The sequence below is a fragment of the Charadrius vociferus genome, unplaced genomic scaffold, assembly GCF_000708025.1.
Source record: "Charadrius vociferus isolate BGI_N301 unplaced genomic scaffold, ASM70802v2 scaffold261, whole genome shotgun sequence".
Lineage (NCBI taxonomy): Eukaryota > Metazoa > Chordata > Aves > Charadriiformes > Charadriidae > Charadrius > Charadrius vociferus.
Window position 1 is genome coordinate 230,155 of NW_009646856.1, and position 15,262 is coordinate 245,416.

At 41.1% G+C, this 15,262-nt stretch overlaps 1 protein-coding gene across 1 annotated transcript; it reads left to right on the forward strand.

The window, feature by feature from the left end:
* The first annotated feature begins 2 nt into the window (after window positions 1–2).
* SDE2 (SDE2 telomere maintenance homolog (S. pombe)) lies at window positions 3–8,848 on the forward strand. Its single transcript, XM_009894328.1, is given in 9 exon segments — window positions 3–14; window positions 821–938; window positions 3,073–3,184; window positions 3,726–3,895; window positions 4,637–4,748; window positions 5,343–5,751; window positions 8,230–8,380; window positions 8,722–8,757; window positions 8,760–8,848. Coding segments are annotated over 9 exon segments (1,209 nt in total).
* The last annotated feature ends 6,414 nt before the right edge of the window (window positions 8,849–15,262 follow it).

Below are 15,262 nucleotides of genomic sequence, written 5' to 3' on the forward strand. Positions count from 1 at the left end.
TTATGCGCCTACAAGTAAGATATCATAGAATGGTTTGGGTTGGGTTGGGTTGGAAGGAACCTTAAAGGTCATCTAGTTCCACCCCCCCTGCCATGGGCAGGGACACCTCCCACTAGACCAGGTTGCTCAAAGCCCCATCCAGCCTGGCCTTGAACATCTCCAGGGATAGGGCCTCCACAATTTCCCTGGGCATCTCATTCCAATGTCTCACCACCCTCACAATAAAGAATTTCTGCTGAATATTTAATCTGAATCTACCCTCTTTCAGTTTAAAACCATTACTCCTTGTCCTATTGCTACATTCTGTGATGAAAAGTCCCTCCCCATCTTTCCTGTAGGCCCCCTTTAACTACTGGAAGGCTGCTATAAGGTCTCTCCAGAGCCTTCCCTTCTCCAGGCTGAACAACCCCAACTCTCTAAGCCTGTCTTCTCAGGAGAGGTGTTCCAGCCCTCTGATCATCTTCACATGGCCCTCCTCTGGACTTGTTCCAATATCGATCTTAAATTCTTTACAGTGCAAAAAATGTGGGGTTTGTTTGGTTTCTTTTTTAATACCGAGTGTTTGAATACTTATTGTAAATTTTCCTGTAGCGTGACTTTTCCACATTCATATTTACAAGCTGATTTAGACTGCGTTTAATCCTTGAGTAAACAGGAATTAAAACAAGCACCATAGGGAATGTTTATGCTTTTAAGATTATCTGATTTTTGCTTCTCCTCTGTTCCTATAGGAAGGAAGGAAATGTTATTCCTTAATACTTGCTTTGGCAGAATGTTTGATTTTCAATTAGTCATATAACTCAGTTTTGCTCTTTTTTAGAATATTCCTGAAGAAAGCTTGTATGTGAAATGTAACGGGCGACTGGTCAATGATGAAGAGGTACTGCAGAATGGAGCCGTTTATAGTCTGGAACCAAGACTTTGTGGTGGAAAAGGAGGTTTGTTGCTTGACTGCTTGCTATTGATAAGATTCTTAGGTTGAAAAAAACTTATTATACTGTAGTCTATACTGACAGCAGCGGTCCTCATCTATTAGCACATCTCTTGTAACGTGGATAACTGTGATATAATGTCTGCGAGCTGAAACCCAAGTCTACCTACAAAGCTGAGAATTGACCAGGGAAGCTGCTGTTCAGCTAACAGCCTTGCTGGCATAGCTCTTCTTCACGTCCCTTGTCAGCTTAGCTTTACTAGTAGAAATCTGTAACATACATCAGAGTGACTTCAGAGTTGACATTGTGTTTAAAAGCACCTGGCTTCTTAGGCTCCACAAACTCATTGATGGTCACTTAGGACAAATATTCCAGAAACAAATAGTCTGTTAGTTGATTTGAAAAAACATATAAATACCAAGATCTCAGTAGCCTAAGAACTAAAGAATTCCATCTAAACTAGGCTCTGTATGTTAAAATATTTTAAGTGTGTTAAGGAAGGTGTGTGTTAATCATGTGAAACAATACAGCCACTGACAATGTGGGCTTTCCCTAAAACAAATATGATGGGTGAAGCAAGTTTAGCAGAGTATTTGAGTGTCATTGGAGTCAATATGTTTGCTTTTTTAATCCAATTCTTAGACTTTTCCAGCTGTGGAGATAGAATGCTGAAAAATTGCACAGCTTTGCATCAAACTGCAGCTCTGCTTACTTTGCCTTCTTCAGTTTTAGATACAACTTGAAGTAAATATTGTTGCTATAGCTTACAAGTTATTGTGGTTTCTTTAAGTGCCCTAAAAGTGGTACATATAGTACAAGGCCATAGTATAGGATGCTTCTTCCATACTTACAGTTCAGTTATCCTGGGGTGACACAGGATACGTGTTCTGTGATTCATTTTGTGTTACTGATGTGCCATTGGGGTCAGTTTAAAATTGTTCTTTAACAATTTTGTCTGCTTTCTAAAGTGTTCCTTTTGTTTTGACTTTATAATTTAAAAGCCTGATAAAAACAGGCAAACAAACACAGGTAAGAACTATTGAGACTTACTGTATGATCTCAAGGGAATACAGGTTATGCAGGATTAAAAGAGAACCGAGCATTTTGTTACCAGAGCTAATTCAGCACTTGTGACCTTAGTGAATGCATTGCTGTTGATTTTGGAGAGCGTGCCCAGCTAGGTGTAGCAGCTAGGTCCTCATTCTTCAGAATGTAAAATTCAATCATGTGTTTCACAAGCTACAGAAATTCTGCTCGCCAATGGCAGCAATTGGTTTTATTAGCTGAACACAGTACTTTTTCTACTTCGTGATACAGTAGGATGACCGGATTGGTTACTGTTTGGAACGCTCCTTAAAGGTACTTTTTGGGCACTGAAAAGTATAGCTTTGTTCAGCTTCTGGTTAAAAAACAGTGCTTGGCACTTTCAAATTGCTTGAAGGATTATACTACTATTAATCCACATTGTGTTTCTTTGAGGTAGTTGAACAAATGTCTTTCTCCAGCTGGAAAAAACATAAGGTGGGACCAAGTGAGAGAAATTAGCAGTCTTGCCTACGAGTAATTAGTGGCTGAGGAGTGTCTAGAAATCGGGGGGGAGGGGGGAGGGAGCTCTCCAGCATAACATTGTACATCATGATCATCTTGATGAAGTGGCTAAGGCTATCTCCTAAAAAAGTTGTTTGGTTTTTTTTTTGTTAGATTTTTAAAAGGGAATTTAAGATTGGTGGGGGCTAAAAGGGCTTAAGGGGGAGGTGTATCCTGCCTAAATTAGAAAGGACACAAAAAGTTATCTTGAGACAAAAGGGGGAGTCCAGAAATACGCTTTCATGTTAGAAGTGCTGCACAGGTACTAGTAAATCTGGAGTCCATCTAGTGTGATATCAGGAGTACAAAAATGAGATGAGTGGTAAACATTGGATACTTTTTTTTTCACTTAATGTTTCAGCATTTCACCCAGTGAAAATGTTCCAACATGTTGCAACTTTCAACTTACACTTTATTTCAGTTGCATTGAGGAGAGGAAAGTGTTGAATTCACTGTGCTCTTTTTCCATGATTAATTCTTTTGTTGCGTACGAGTTTGTCTCCCGTTTGTTTCTGTTTAGATAATTCTTGATTATTTTTTTTTTTTTTCTCAGGGTTTGGATCTATGCTGCGAGCACTTGGTGCTCAGATTGAAAAGACAACAAATAGAGAGGCTTGCCGAGATCTCAGTGGAAGGAGGCTTCGGGATGTCAATCATGAAAAAGCGTAAGGCGTTTTAGAAGCTAGAATTATAAAATAAACTGACCATGTAGTTCACTGTTAACAAAAAAACCCTCAAATGACAGGCTGTTGTAGCAATGAAATTTTATTTTGAATAGTAAAAAGAGCAAAAGTGAAATCTTAAGCACAGATAGACTGGAAGCCAACAGGATTCTCCTGACTTTAATTACATTACTGCAAAACAGATGTGATTGTACTGCAGCCTGCTTCTGAGAGACTGTTCTGCACCTCTTGGTTTTCTCATCTGGAATTCTCACAGGTTTTTTTCTGTGAAACTGCAAGACTTTGATACTGGGGATATGTGACCTTACTGCTGTTTCTGGCTTCTAAAATAAACTTCACTCTCTTTTCTGTAGTAGAATCTTTGTATATTCCTTCAGTAATTCCCCTGGGTGGTGTTAGTTGTCTTTTCCCATTGTTTCCCATCCTAGCAGGTGGTAGATGCATTCAGTAATTGCAAAGCAACAAACTGATATTACATTAGATGCTGGAAACACTCTCATTTTCATGGTTCTGTTGTCTGCAGGATGGCTGAATGGGTGAAGCAGCAAGCAGAACGGGAAGCAGAAAAAGAGCAAAGGCGCTTGGAAAGGCTGCAGCGGAAACTTGCGGAGCCAAAGCACTTTTTTACAAATCCAGACTACCAGCAGCAGTGTCATGAAATGGCTGAGCGACTAGAAGATTCAGTCCTTAAAGGTATTGCAGTTTAACGCGACTTTCTCTTCTCAAAAAATAAAGCAAACTAAAAGTCCCTGTAGCCTTCCTCCAGCATGAACATAAAAAAAAAAAATATTGCTGACAGTAACTCTTTCAATTGAATGAAATTTTAAATTCCAGTAATTTCTTTTTTTTTAATTCTTTAAAATTTTTCTTCTTTGGCTGCTGCTTCTTTTTAATTGCGTTGAACAGTGTAACACAGATACAAGTGTTGCTTCATCTTGGTGTGCTACAGTGTCATCCTATAATAGAAAAATTCTGGGAAGGTATGGTTGCTGGTTCAGCTGTAAGAATTACATAATCATTTTCAGTGAAATGATAAAATAGAAACAGGTCTTACATAAAAACTAGAAATTTAATCCAACTACAAAATACCTTGTTTCACATATTGTTCTTTGTAGTTATTTTATTTATCCATGGATTTTTTTCCCTTGCTGGCAGCTTGATAGTGAAACTTGAGGCTGAATAGGGTGTAGAACCTGAGAGTTCAGTTCAGGAGTCCAATTTTAATTGACTCTGTGCCTTAGTAAAACCATGTAGAAAATCTTCTGCTACTACTGAGTTTATTTTGAAGCTTTGGGTCTACATAAATGTGCATCAGGAGTGATTATTTTCAGTTAGTGTTTTAAATTGCATCTGAAATTAATTAAAAGATAAGTAGAATTTACAACATGTATGAATTGCGTACTGATGAATGAAACTTTTAACTTCATTTTGAAGGATTGCAGGCTACTTCAAGCAAAATAGTATCACCAGAAAGTGGTGAGAGTCGGAAGCGTCCAGGTGAATCTGGAAAGAATGGAACAAAATCTCGAAAAAGAAAATGTTTTTGGTAAGCATTATACCTTGTTTTTATACTCAAGTATTAAGCCTTGAACAGGATGACAGGTTAAGTACATACAAGTAAGCAACATCTTATCGGAGAGGTAGACTTAAATAGGAATAAGTAAATCGAACTAATTAAATTGGAGAGCTGAAAGTAAATGTTGCTGCGTTCATATAATTCTGTCCCAACTGGAGCAGACAAACTTTATTTGCAAAAGTAGGCACCCTTCCCCTCAGCCCCCCCTTCTAATATAGTTATATTCTGCTACCTCCCATTGTCCTTTTTTTTCATTAATGAATTAAATTTACAATGAACTTAAAAGGGAGGGGGGGGTTATTTCTCCCCTGCCCCCGCCCCGGCATTTTTCACCTAATGTAACGTGAAAGAGAAGCCTTAATGATTCCAGTGGTGTTTAGAGTAGCAAAGTAATTTGTTCAATATTAGCAGCTCTTCCATTTACTAAACTATCCTAAATAGCTGCTAGAGTAGTTCACTGCAGCTCACTGAAGTGAGTTTTGGAGAGAGAAAAGTGACATAAAAATATTTTTTAAAAAAATAAAAATAAATGAATATTCATTAGTAACTTAGTGCTTGTTCCAGGCTGGGATTGGAAGGATTGGATGACCGTGACAGTTCAGATTGTGAGGATGACAGTGAAGATGACTCCCCTCATGCATCTGATGGAAGTTGTCCGTCAAGCAGCAGATACCATGAAAATGCTGGAAATTCAAATGAATGTTCAAGCAGCTCTGTGGATTCATTAGAGGACAGTCCAGCTACCAGTGCAACTGAGAAACCACTGGAGCAGCCAGAAGGTACTGGAAGAGATCTGCAAGGAGAGACACACGCAGGTGGGCAACCTGAAATTCCAGCTGATGAAAACAGTAAAATGACAAAGCCCTTGAAGGAAGAAGTCCAAGAAAAGAATGAGGTAACCCAAGCTCTGAAAGCAGAGGAGCAAGAAAATGTTTCTTCTAAGGCACAGGAAACGAACCAGTTACAGAGCACTGTAAGTATGAAGCAGTACAAAATGTGATATGTATCTTTCTTCAGCAGCTTTTACTCAATTACTTTTCCCTTTGTGAATCACAGAAAAGGGGAGGGGTTTTGTATCCTATGACTTCAATGCATTAGATGTAAGTGCTTGAATTAGAATCAGTCTCCCTAAGAAGCTAATAGAATCTTCAGAGCTTGGTTCAGAGCACAAAAAATCCCAAGCTTATAAGGAAAACCAGCTTAACTGAAGATGCATCGTGCTACTTAGGAGAATGAAATGTAGCAAGTTAATGGAAACTGCAGCCAAAGGCGGCTCTTGGTTGATGGTGTCTCCATGGAGAAAGTTGAACTGTAGAATGGTAGCATTGTCTTGAGAGATGCTAAGTAAAATGGGTCAAGGAAGAACTTTGTAAGATTAAGATTTTAATAGTCTGTAGAGTTTCTACTAAGATGCAGTTGCCCTTGCCTGTCTAGTATTGTCTCTCCCGAGATCCACGTTTCCCTTCGGTGGTGGTTTGTTTGTTTGTTTGTTTCTTTTTTTTTTTTTTTTTTCTCCTTTTACATAATTAAATACAATCTGGATCCAAAATTCTTTGGGGGGGGAGGAAAATAAAACCCTTCTGTAAGATGAAAGACTCTTATCCACACTTTTAAGACATTACCTAACACTGTCTAATTTGACTAATCTTATTTATAACTTATTTTGACCTTAATGTTTATAATTTACCTCAGTGTTTAAATAGAAGTTGTTCCAAGTACATGCCCCCTAAACTAATCAGCTGATCGGTCTTTCTTGGTTTTTATTATAAAAAGACTTGAGTCTAGGTCATAGAGAACCCTAGTAGTCTGGTGCAAACTTTAGTTTGTCATTGACCATCAAAAGCCTGAAAGCAGCAGCTCCTTCACTAGGGAGACAGAATTGGTATAAATGATGGGCTTCATCTGAACTGCAAAGGATGGTGGAAGAATGGTTTTAAAATTGATCATCTGATGTACACGTGGTGGAAGCAGGGCTGTAGTGTTGCCATACCTTTATCTCTGCTGACAATCTTAGTTGGTGTCATAGCTTTCAGCCAGATCGGGAGCAGTGCTGACCATGAGGTTCCTTCCCTGGTGATTGACAGGAGGATGGCTGGGATTCTTTTGCTAAAGAGGCTTTGGATTAGTCTTCCAGCCAAGAAAGAATATAGCTTTTCCCACTGAATTGATGAAAGCCTGGCTCATATTTGGCAGTAAAAGGTGGCAATACTTTTGCTTCGTTGTCCCTTGCATAATATTACTATTAGAATTTGTTGGGTGTAATGAATCTAGGCTTATTCTAGCAGTAAAACAAAATGGGGCACTCTCTTTTTTTGGGCTAAGGAGTTGCTTGGCTTTTCTGCCTTGTTTCAGCTTGAGCAGAAAGTCTGCCATCAGTTGCCACTGCCAACGACTGAATTATGATAAGTGAAAGTTTAATACAGTTAAATGGCAAAAGACCCAGGATGTAATATGATAAATTAGAACTTTGTCATCTACCATACCATTAGAGCTGGCAAATCTTAAACAGGATGTTTACCATTCTTCAATGTTTACCTTTTGCTCAGTATTTGTGAGACTGTCTATTCCTAGAACAGGAAACTCCACCAATGCTGTGGCAGATTGTTATTGCAGGTGGAAATATTTTTCTAAGTCCTTGATGGATTTTTTTTTTTTTTTTAAAGTAGGATGAGAATAATGAGGCAACCAGTCTTTTTTTGTATACTTAGCAGGACAAAGGTTCTAATTCTGCTAGTGTTAATTATATTTGCTGAGTTCATAACGGAGCGGTCTCATTTCCCCTGCTGGTATTGCTTGCTCTGAAGTCCCTTTGATAACTCCAACGGCTTAGATTTTTCTGTCCTTTTTGATGTTTTAATGTTTGGTGTTGGTGTTTATTGTGTTAGTAAATTCCATCATTCGAATTATCCAGTCTTTGTCCATATTCTTTTGTGGACAAGACCCTGGGCGTTTATATAATTTAAAATGACCAGTGCTCCTGTCTTGGAGGATGTGTACATTGCAAGCTTAAGCACATCTGCAGCCTGTCTGGACACGTTAGAGCGAGCCTTTAACTAGCTAGCGGAGGCACTGCGAGGAGTGGAATTGTAGCAGCACAGTTGGACACCGGGTACAAAGCTCACCTGAGCATTCACCCCGCTCTTGGGTGTGTTATTTCCCCTAAGATTTGCATATTGTACAACTAGGCTGCTAGCTGGCTTCGATTTGCTTGTACATGATGCGGTAATACTTTGCCTGGGTAGCATAAGTGCTGCCAATAATTACTATGTTGGCTAATATCCAACATAATACATATTGAGACATTGCTGAACTTTACTAAGTAATTCGGAGTTTGAGATAATCCTAATTGAAGATCTTCTGTAAAGTGAGGCATTCTGACTCCACTTGTTCCTTCTCTCCCCAATCAGGAAGAAAATAATAATAGTCTGATGGGATGTTTTTCTCTTTGCAGGAGGTGGAACCAATAGACCTATTGGCATTCAACTCTGCTGCTGAATTGGAAGCCCTGGGTTTAGATAAACTGAAGATGGAGTTGATGTCTTTAGGACTGAAATGTGGAGGCACTTTAAAGGAAAGAGCAGCAAGGCTTTTTTCAGTGAAAGGTCTGTCTAGAGACCAGATTGATCCTGCTTTATTTGCAAAGCCCTCTAAAGGGAAAAAAAAGTGATTTAAAAAAAAAAATATTTTGCATCCATGTGCTTTTAAATTTTTCTTACTGTGTTGTCATGTATTGCCACATATAATTCTTCAGCATTCCTGGATGGTTTTTGTTCCTATTCTCAATGAAGTTCTGTTAACGTAACACAGAGTAAGTTGCTAGATAGTGAGTTAGTTATGCATTCAATACATTCAATATTAAAGGAGTGAAACGACTGTCTTTTGATAAGCTTTACAAATGGTTATAACGAGCCTTAATGCAACAGGTAGAGCAAACTCTCTGTATATGGGAAGAAATAATCTGAATGTTTTCTGCAAAATGGTTGTATGACACTGTCATCACCTATTTTAAGAAAAATAGCAATCCTTTCTTAGCTTTACATTGGATCTCCTTTAATGTGTATTCCAGTTAGTGCAGTTACAACTGTCAAATGAGGAACACTGAACGTACGATCCAGGCTTAAAAGCTGAAGTTTCTTCAAATAAAAAGAACATTTTTATGTGGATGAGGTCAGTATAAGTAAATACGTTTTGCTGTGAGTTTCTGTGGGGTGTCAGGTGTCAATATGATATAAATTATAATTGCGTGTAAATATTTCTTTTAGAAGTTAAATAAGAGTATTTACTTATTTTCTTTGGAAAAGTATCTGAGTGAGGGACAAGCGAGAATCACATCCTTAAGAAATTAAAAAGAACTTAGGTACACTTGCTGGCTGCTGAAGGTTAGTGAGGTACAGAGTGATCATCTGAAGCTGAATAGGAAATTTAGGATGGGGTTTAATTTTTTTTTTTTTCAATGGTAAAGGCTATGGAATTGTTTCCCAAGGAGTTAAATACCTGCAGTACTGGTGCTTTATCCTAGAGCAGTATCTTACAGCTCAGTGCTTGGAGTTACCCTGTGAGGTAGCAAGGGCCCCTTGCTAGAAGGGCAGCATGCTCACATGACTGTGAGTGCAGCTGCCACCTCTCAGGTTTGAGGCTTTTTAAAAGTTTCATTCAGTGCTTCAGATTTCAGATTTTACCACAATATGCTGGAGAATATTGTGTTTATGATCTGCTTATCAGATTTTCTTGTAGAGATGCTTGAAAAATTAAAAAATTCTCTCTCTCCTGTTCTGTCATCATACCATCCATTTATCCATACCATACCATTTTAAAGTTTGACTTGTAAAGTTTTGAATTGCAATACTGGTAGGAAATGGGCTTCAAATGCTAGGAAATCAATTTACTCGTGTAGTATTTAATGTTTCTGACACAAGCAGTTAGCAAAACTGACTGAAATATTAGATACAATCTTATGACCTCTATCCCCAGAAGCTGGCTTTTTTTAGGCTCAGAAGTTTTGGATTGAGAGAGTCTGTTAAAGCTCAAGGATTTATTCTTGATGAACTCTACAGGCAACTGTTCAATCAGTCCTGTTGGTGCAGCTGCTCCAAAATGCTGGTTAACCTGACAGTTCATCCCTTCCCTCACCAACATGACTTCCCAGGTTCTCCTTGTTATAAAATGATGTTGGAAGGTTCAGTGTCCTGCAGGTTTGGGGGGGTGGGTCATGGGAGCCCTGTGCCGGCTGGTGTCGCTGCGGGCCTGGGCTGCGGTGCCCTGGCCCCCTCAGCAGCTGGCTGGGAGGCAGTTCTGTTGTTTTGCATAGATCCCGGTTTGTAGGAGACAGGGCTTGGTCCTACTGAGGGCAGGGGTGGGGAATTGGGAAGTGTGGAATCGATTTCTAATGCAGCAGATGATGTCCAGGCAAGTCAAAAACATTGCACATGCTATAGTTTTTTGACCCGTAAGATGGATTTGAGACTACCTGTTTGCAGGCGTATTGTGGTTAAATAAAAATCCTTGGTATCTTTTCAACTGAGTATCTTCAACTTCTATACTCATGTTCACAAAATAAGCTTCATTAGCATCTCACTGAGTTATGAAAAAAGGATGGGCATGTATTTGCACTGGTGGTAATTGTACCATTGTACACAAAGCCAGCAGTTGTGGATCTGTTTGACAGTGTTTGGAAAACATAAATCATGGCACTTGAGGGCTAAATTGTTAAAGCACGTTTAAACTGTTCTCTATTTACCTACATATGGGATCCAAAAGTAATGAATTTAACATTTTGCAGCTTATCATTAACATAATCTGGTTATATGATGAACAGTGACTTAAATGCTGATGATGTATCAGGGAAGAAGGTGCTTGGTGGCAGTAAAGCACTTGACATGTCTGACATTTTAATCTATAAGGGAATCTTGGAAAATTTTGGGGAAAATAAAAAGGCGGGGGGGGACGACACTGAGGCTCTGCAAGTCACATCTCATGGGGGTTGAAGTGGACCCTGGGTAGAAAGGAAATGGTTTTGTTTACTGAATATGTTTTATTAGGAAACTGGAATGGAGGGTACCTGGGAGGTCACCTTGACATAATGGAAGTTTAGCTGGTGTAAATGTGTCTGCTGGGAACGTTTCATATCAGCAGCACTCAGTAGGGTGGTAAGCCTTCGGTGTGCTTAAAGCCAACTCTCATAACTTGTGGACATGATTTGGGCCAGGAGAGGCTTCAGCTATAGGAACACACTCAGGCTCCTCTGTAGTATGGCAAGGATAGCATGGGCCAAAAGTGAATGGGCCAGTTTAATGACGTGTTTTGGCAACAACTCTTGCGCAAGTTATTTCCCCTCACTGCAATTGCACGCTTGCTTCAGTTGCACTGACACAGCCATTTCCAAATCTACCCCATGCGTCACCTATTTGCCTTTTTTTGTTGTTTTGAAACCAGATCAGTTCCCTGATGGGGCATATGATGTGGCTCCAGAAACCAGATCAGTTCCCTGATGGCCCTGATGGGGCATATGATGTGGCTCCAACAAATTTGTGCCGGCACAACTGAAGTAGCATTACATGGGGTAGGGAATAAACACTGGTTGCTGAGGGGGAACTGGAATATTTTAAACCAGCAGTAGAGCCAAACACTTTATTGGTCAACTGTGTCTTCAGTAGTGGCAAAATTAAAAGAAACACCCTATGTCTGTGTTAGAGGACAACAGCTTACATGTACCCTGCACTGGGTCCTTGCTTCAGCACCATTTATTTGGGAATTGTTTATCTCCTGCTGAGCTAAACAGGAACAAGCCCTCGCTCTGGGATATGCCCGCATAAAGGGTTAGCCTAGAGCAATGCTGTGTCTGGAGAGCTGTATGGGCATTCACTGGCAAGGCTAAACTTTAATGTGGCCGTAGGGCGTCCTTCAGAAAATAGCTGGATAACAAACAGGGCTTGGACTAATCCTTCAACAGAACAGAAACAAGCAAGGTGAAGTGCTTGAAGCTTTCTTAAGCGCTTGGGCAAGAAAAGAAAGAAGTCAACAAATACTAGTAAAAAAAAAAAAAAAAAGGTATAAACTATTCCAACAAGGGTCCATTTCAATAGGACAAAATGGCCTCAGAGTAAAGGTGATCTTTCTAGTCCAGGGCCAGAGGATAACGCAGAGTTTGCAGTGCCCTGCCTGTATCTTTCGTTTCCTCAGCATTAATGCAGCCTTGGATTTCAAAAGTGTTTCTGGTTGCAAATGCACCAAAACTGTGAACATCTTTCCAGAGAAAAGGTTCGTGCTCCCACACAAACACTTCCCCAACAAGCAAGTGGTGTGACTTCCAGAATTCTTCTGAAGTGTCAATTTAAGTGCGATTATTTCAAACATCTAGAAGATCTAGAGCACTGCCTTGTGTTTCTCTTGCATTTCAGAGTTACTGACTGGAAAAAATCAGTGAAAGCACTGGCACAAACCTGAGTGAGGGCTTTTCCTCACCTTTATACACTGGAAGGAAATATAAGCACATATAATACACAAAAAAATAGCAGGGGACAGGGCAGGTCATTAGTCAGGCAAAATATTCAAATTTGATAAGAAATTGCTTCTGGCTGGTGAGTTCAGAATCGGAGCATACTGCTTCCTTCTGTGCTGCTTTCTAATAAGCTTTTGGTCTACCGGTTGCTCAGTGTGTCAGTGCCAAAAAGCAACACTCTGGACCATCCAACACAGGCAAACAGGAGCATTCATAGCTAAACCTGAATTATTTTTTTTCTGGCTTCTTTCTGTGAAACAAAGGACCAGAAACTTGCTGCTGTTAAGTGAAAATTGGTATTTCCATCCCAGCCCAGAAGAAAAAACTTTAGAGAAATCAAATATCACAAAACCCCACCTGGCTTGGCTTAACAGTGGTTTTGATTTCAGCTAGTAATTTCCATCTTGGGATCTCCCAGCAGCGTAAGAAGTACTGAAGAGTTCCTATTCACGAGCGCACTGTAAGATTAGGACTAATTACCTGTTCTCTAAACTGAGCCACAGAGAAGCAACTTGTGGAGGCTTAGAAAGCTCATCACCAGCAGACGGGGCAACAGCTGCCAGCCTTCAGCCAAAAGGCTCCTTTCCCATTTTCCTCGCCTACGCAGTCCTCTGCCACGTGAACAAATAAATGAGTCACTAAAAAGCCGCTTCAGTGTTTTGACCTAAACGGCACTTTGCTCAGAGTGTGCAGGAATTTCTTCCTGTGTTTTTTTGAGCCTGACAGCTTCTGCACTTGCTACTGTAGGTGGCACTGAACTAACGGTGGAGATGTGTCCGGTTCCAGCGATGCTGCTGAAGCCCTCAGCCCTTCGAAGAAGAACAGCTGGCCGCAGGCTCTGGCTCTGCCCCGCGGCGCGCACGCAAATACAGTGCTGCTGGAGAGCCGGGGTATTAGGTCACCTTTACATCATTCTGCCTATTCCAGAAACAGCCAAAATGAGTCATTTCAATCCGCCTGAAATTCCTTCTTATCCAAGATTTTGCTTTCTGGAGAACGCTGGCATTTTAAAGGTTTGTTTGTAGTGATGCCTATTCTCAGGAAGGTGCTATTTTTAAATCTTAAAAAGTTCCTCCAAAACATTTAACCCGAGATGTTAAAGACTGCATCCTAGTTAGTTAAGGCAGCCACCCCAGCTGGCTTTGCTTTCAGTTATAGCTCAGCAATTAGGGTGGCTTTGATGATTAACATACCTAATGGCATCTAAAGGTGGGGAGGTGACAACTGCTCCGACCTCCTCCTCCTGCTGCCGAGGAGGGGCTGGGCAGGGGCTGGCTGGTCTGGCACGGCTAGTCTGGGTTTCCCCCCAGCCGCTGGGCCTGTTTGGTGGCCCGAATGCGTGAGCTGCGTGTCCTGTTCTTCCCGCTGTGTTTGCCCCGTGTCTCTAACCAGGCACAAGGAATCAGGACTTTGCACAAAACTTGGAGCGCAAAAAGGAGCACGAAGCTCTTCAAAGACCTACCTGGGATGTATAGAAAGAAGAGCGGTGTTTATAAGGAGCCAGCTGGCTCATGAAACATCAGCTGGCAATTTTACACATCTCGGTGAAAACACGATGTCTGGTGGGTATGGATGGTACCTTATGGCCTGTGCGATATTATATCCAGCATACGGTAACTAGTTGAGACCTCCTAAGTGTGACAGAGTTATTGACCACTGGGCTGGGAGTTGGCAGTCATCTGAGAGGGAGCGATTATGAACTGATCACGTTCACCTTCAGCAAGCAAAAAACAAACTTTTAAAGGGGATACAGGTACTTGAATTTCAAAGGGGCAGATTTATCATCACTGATAACATTAGAAGAAGGAAAAATGTAAACAGAAAAACACAAACATGAGAGTACATTTAAAACAAAATTACTAAATAGCTTAAAAAAAAAGCACCCCAGTTCAGCAATTGTCGAGAAGGATACAGAGCTGTGGATGGATGACATGACGTTCCAGTGCCCAGTATCTCCAGATAAAAAACTGTTTCTTGCCTGTTCTGTCCCTGCTAGTGTAGCTGTAGGAAACCCCAGCATCCACACAGATCTGGAGTGCCCTTGTACCCCTGGAGCATAGGCTAGACGGCAGTGGTTATGTGTAGCTTTTTATTCCGTTTTATTCTGAAACGTGCTGACGTTGTGCAGGCGCTCTCCCGCTCTCCTGCACCTGCTCCAGGAATGGACCGAGGAGTTTGGGTCCTGGCTGCAAATCCAGCACTTTGCACAGGAGCTAATTTCACATTAAATTCATGGCAAAAACTAGGAGCTGTGGAGACTGTTAAGAGGCTCCTCTAAAAATATCAAAGTCCTGTGGGATCTCCACCTCCCCCCTTCTGTTTGTCCCGGGTTCCCCTTTCCCAGACTCCAGCTGTTCCCAGCCAAAGCCGGGGAGCTCCCCTGATTATCACCTTGGATGGGATGTGGATTGGGCATTTGACTTTCCACTTACACCGGCAATTAGAGGGCTGCCCTGAAAGGCAAAGTGTCAGACGCTCTTGGTAGGAGTTTGTGAAATGCAAAGGGAAAAAAAAAAGAGAGGGAGAGGAAATAAGGTCTCACCAGCAGGGTAAAGCTGCAACTTCTCAGAGATTTTGAAAGAGGTGGGAGAGCAGCCTTGGTTCACATGAAACCATAGAAGTATCGGACAGGGCAATGTAACTCAGATAGCAGTGGCATTTAATATGGCTTAAAACTTTTATCTCCCCTAAAAGTTACGATAACGGAGAGAGAAAGAGCTGCGGTCCTGCCCAAGCCTCTCCCATAAGGAAAGCTTTTGTGACACCAATAGATTTCCCCATGTCCAGCTCCGTTAAATATTACAGGACCCCACAGATTGCTGTGTGAGCAGTGCCATGAAGGCAGGTGAGAGCTCACGCTCCCGATAAGCCGTAGCTCAGACACGCTGCCACTGCGAACGCTCACACAAGAGCTTAACTTCAAGTGTGGGACTAACAGGGCTGTTGAAGCCCTTAATGTCAACAGCTCACCCCTCCTTCTCCTTGA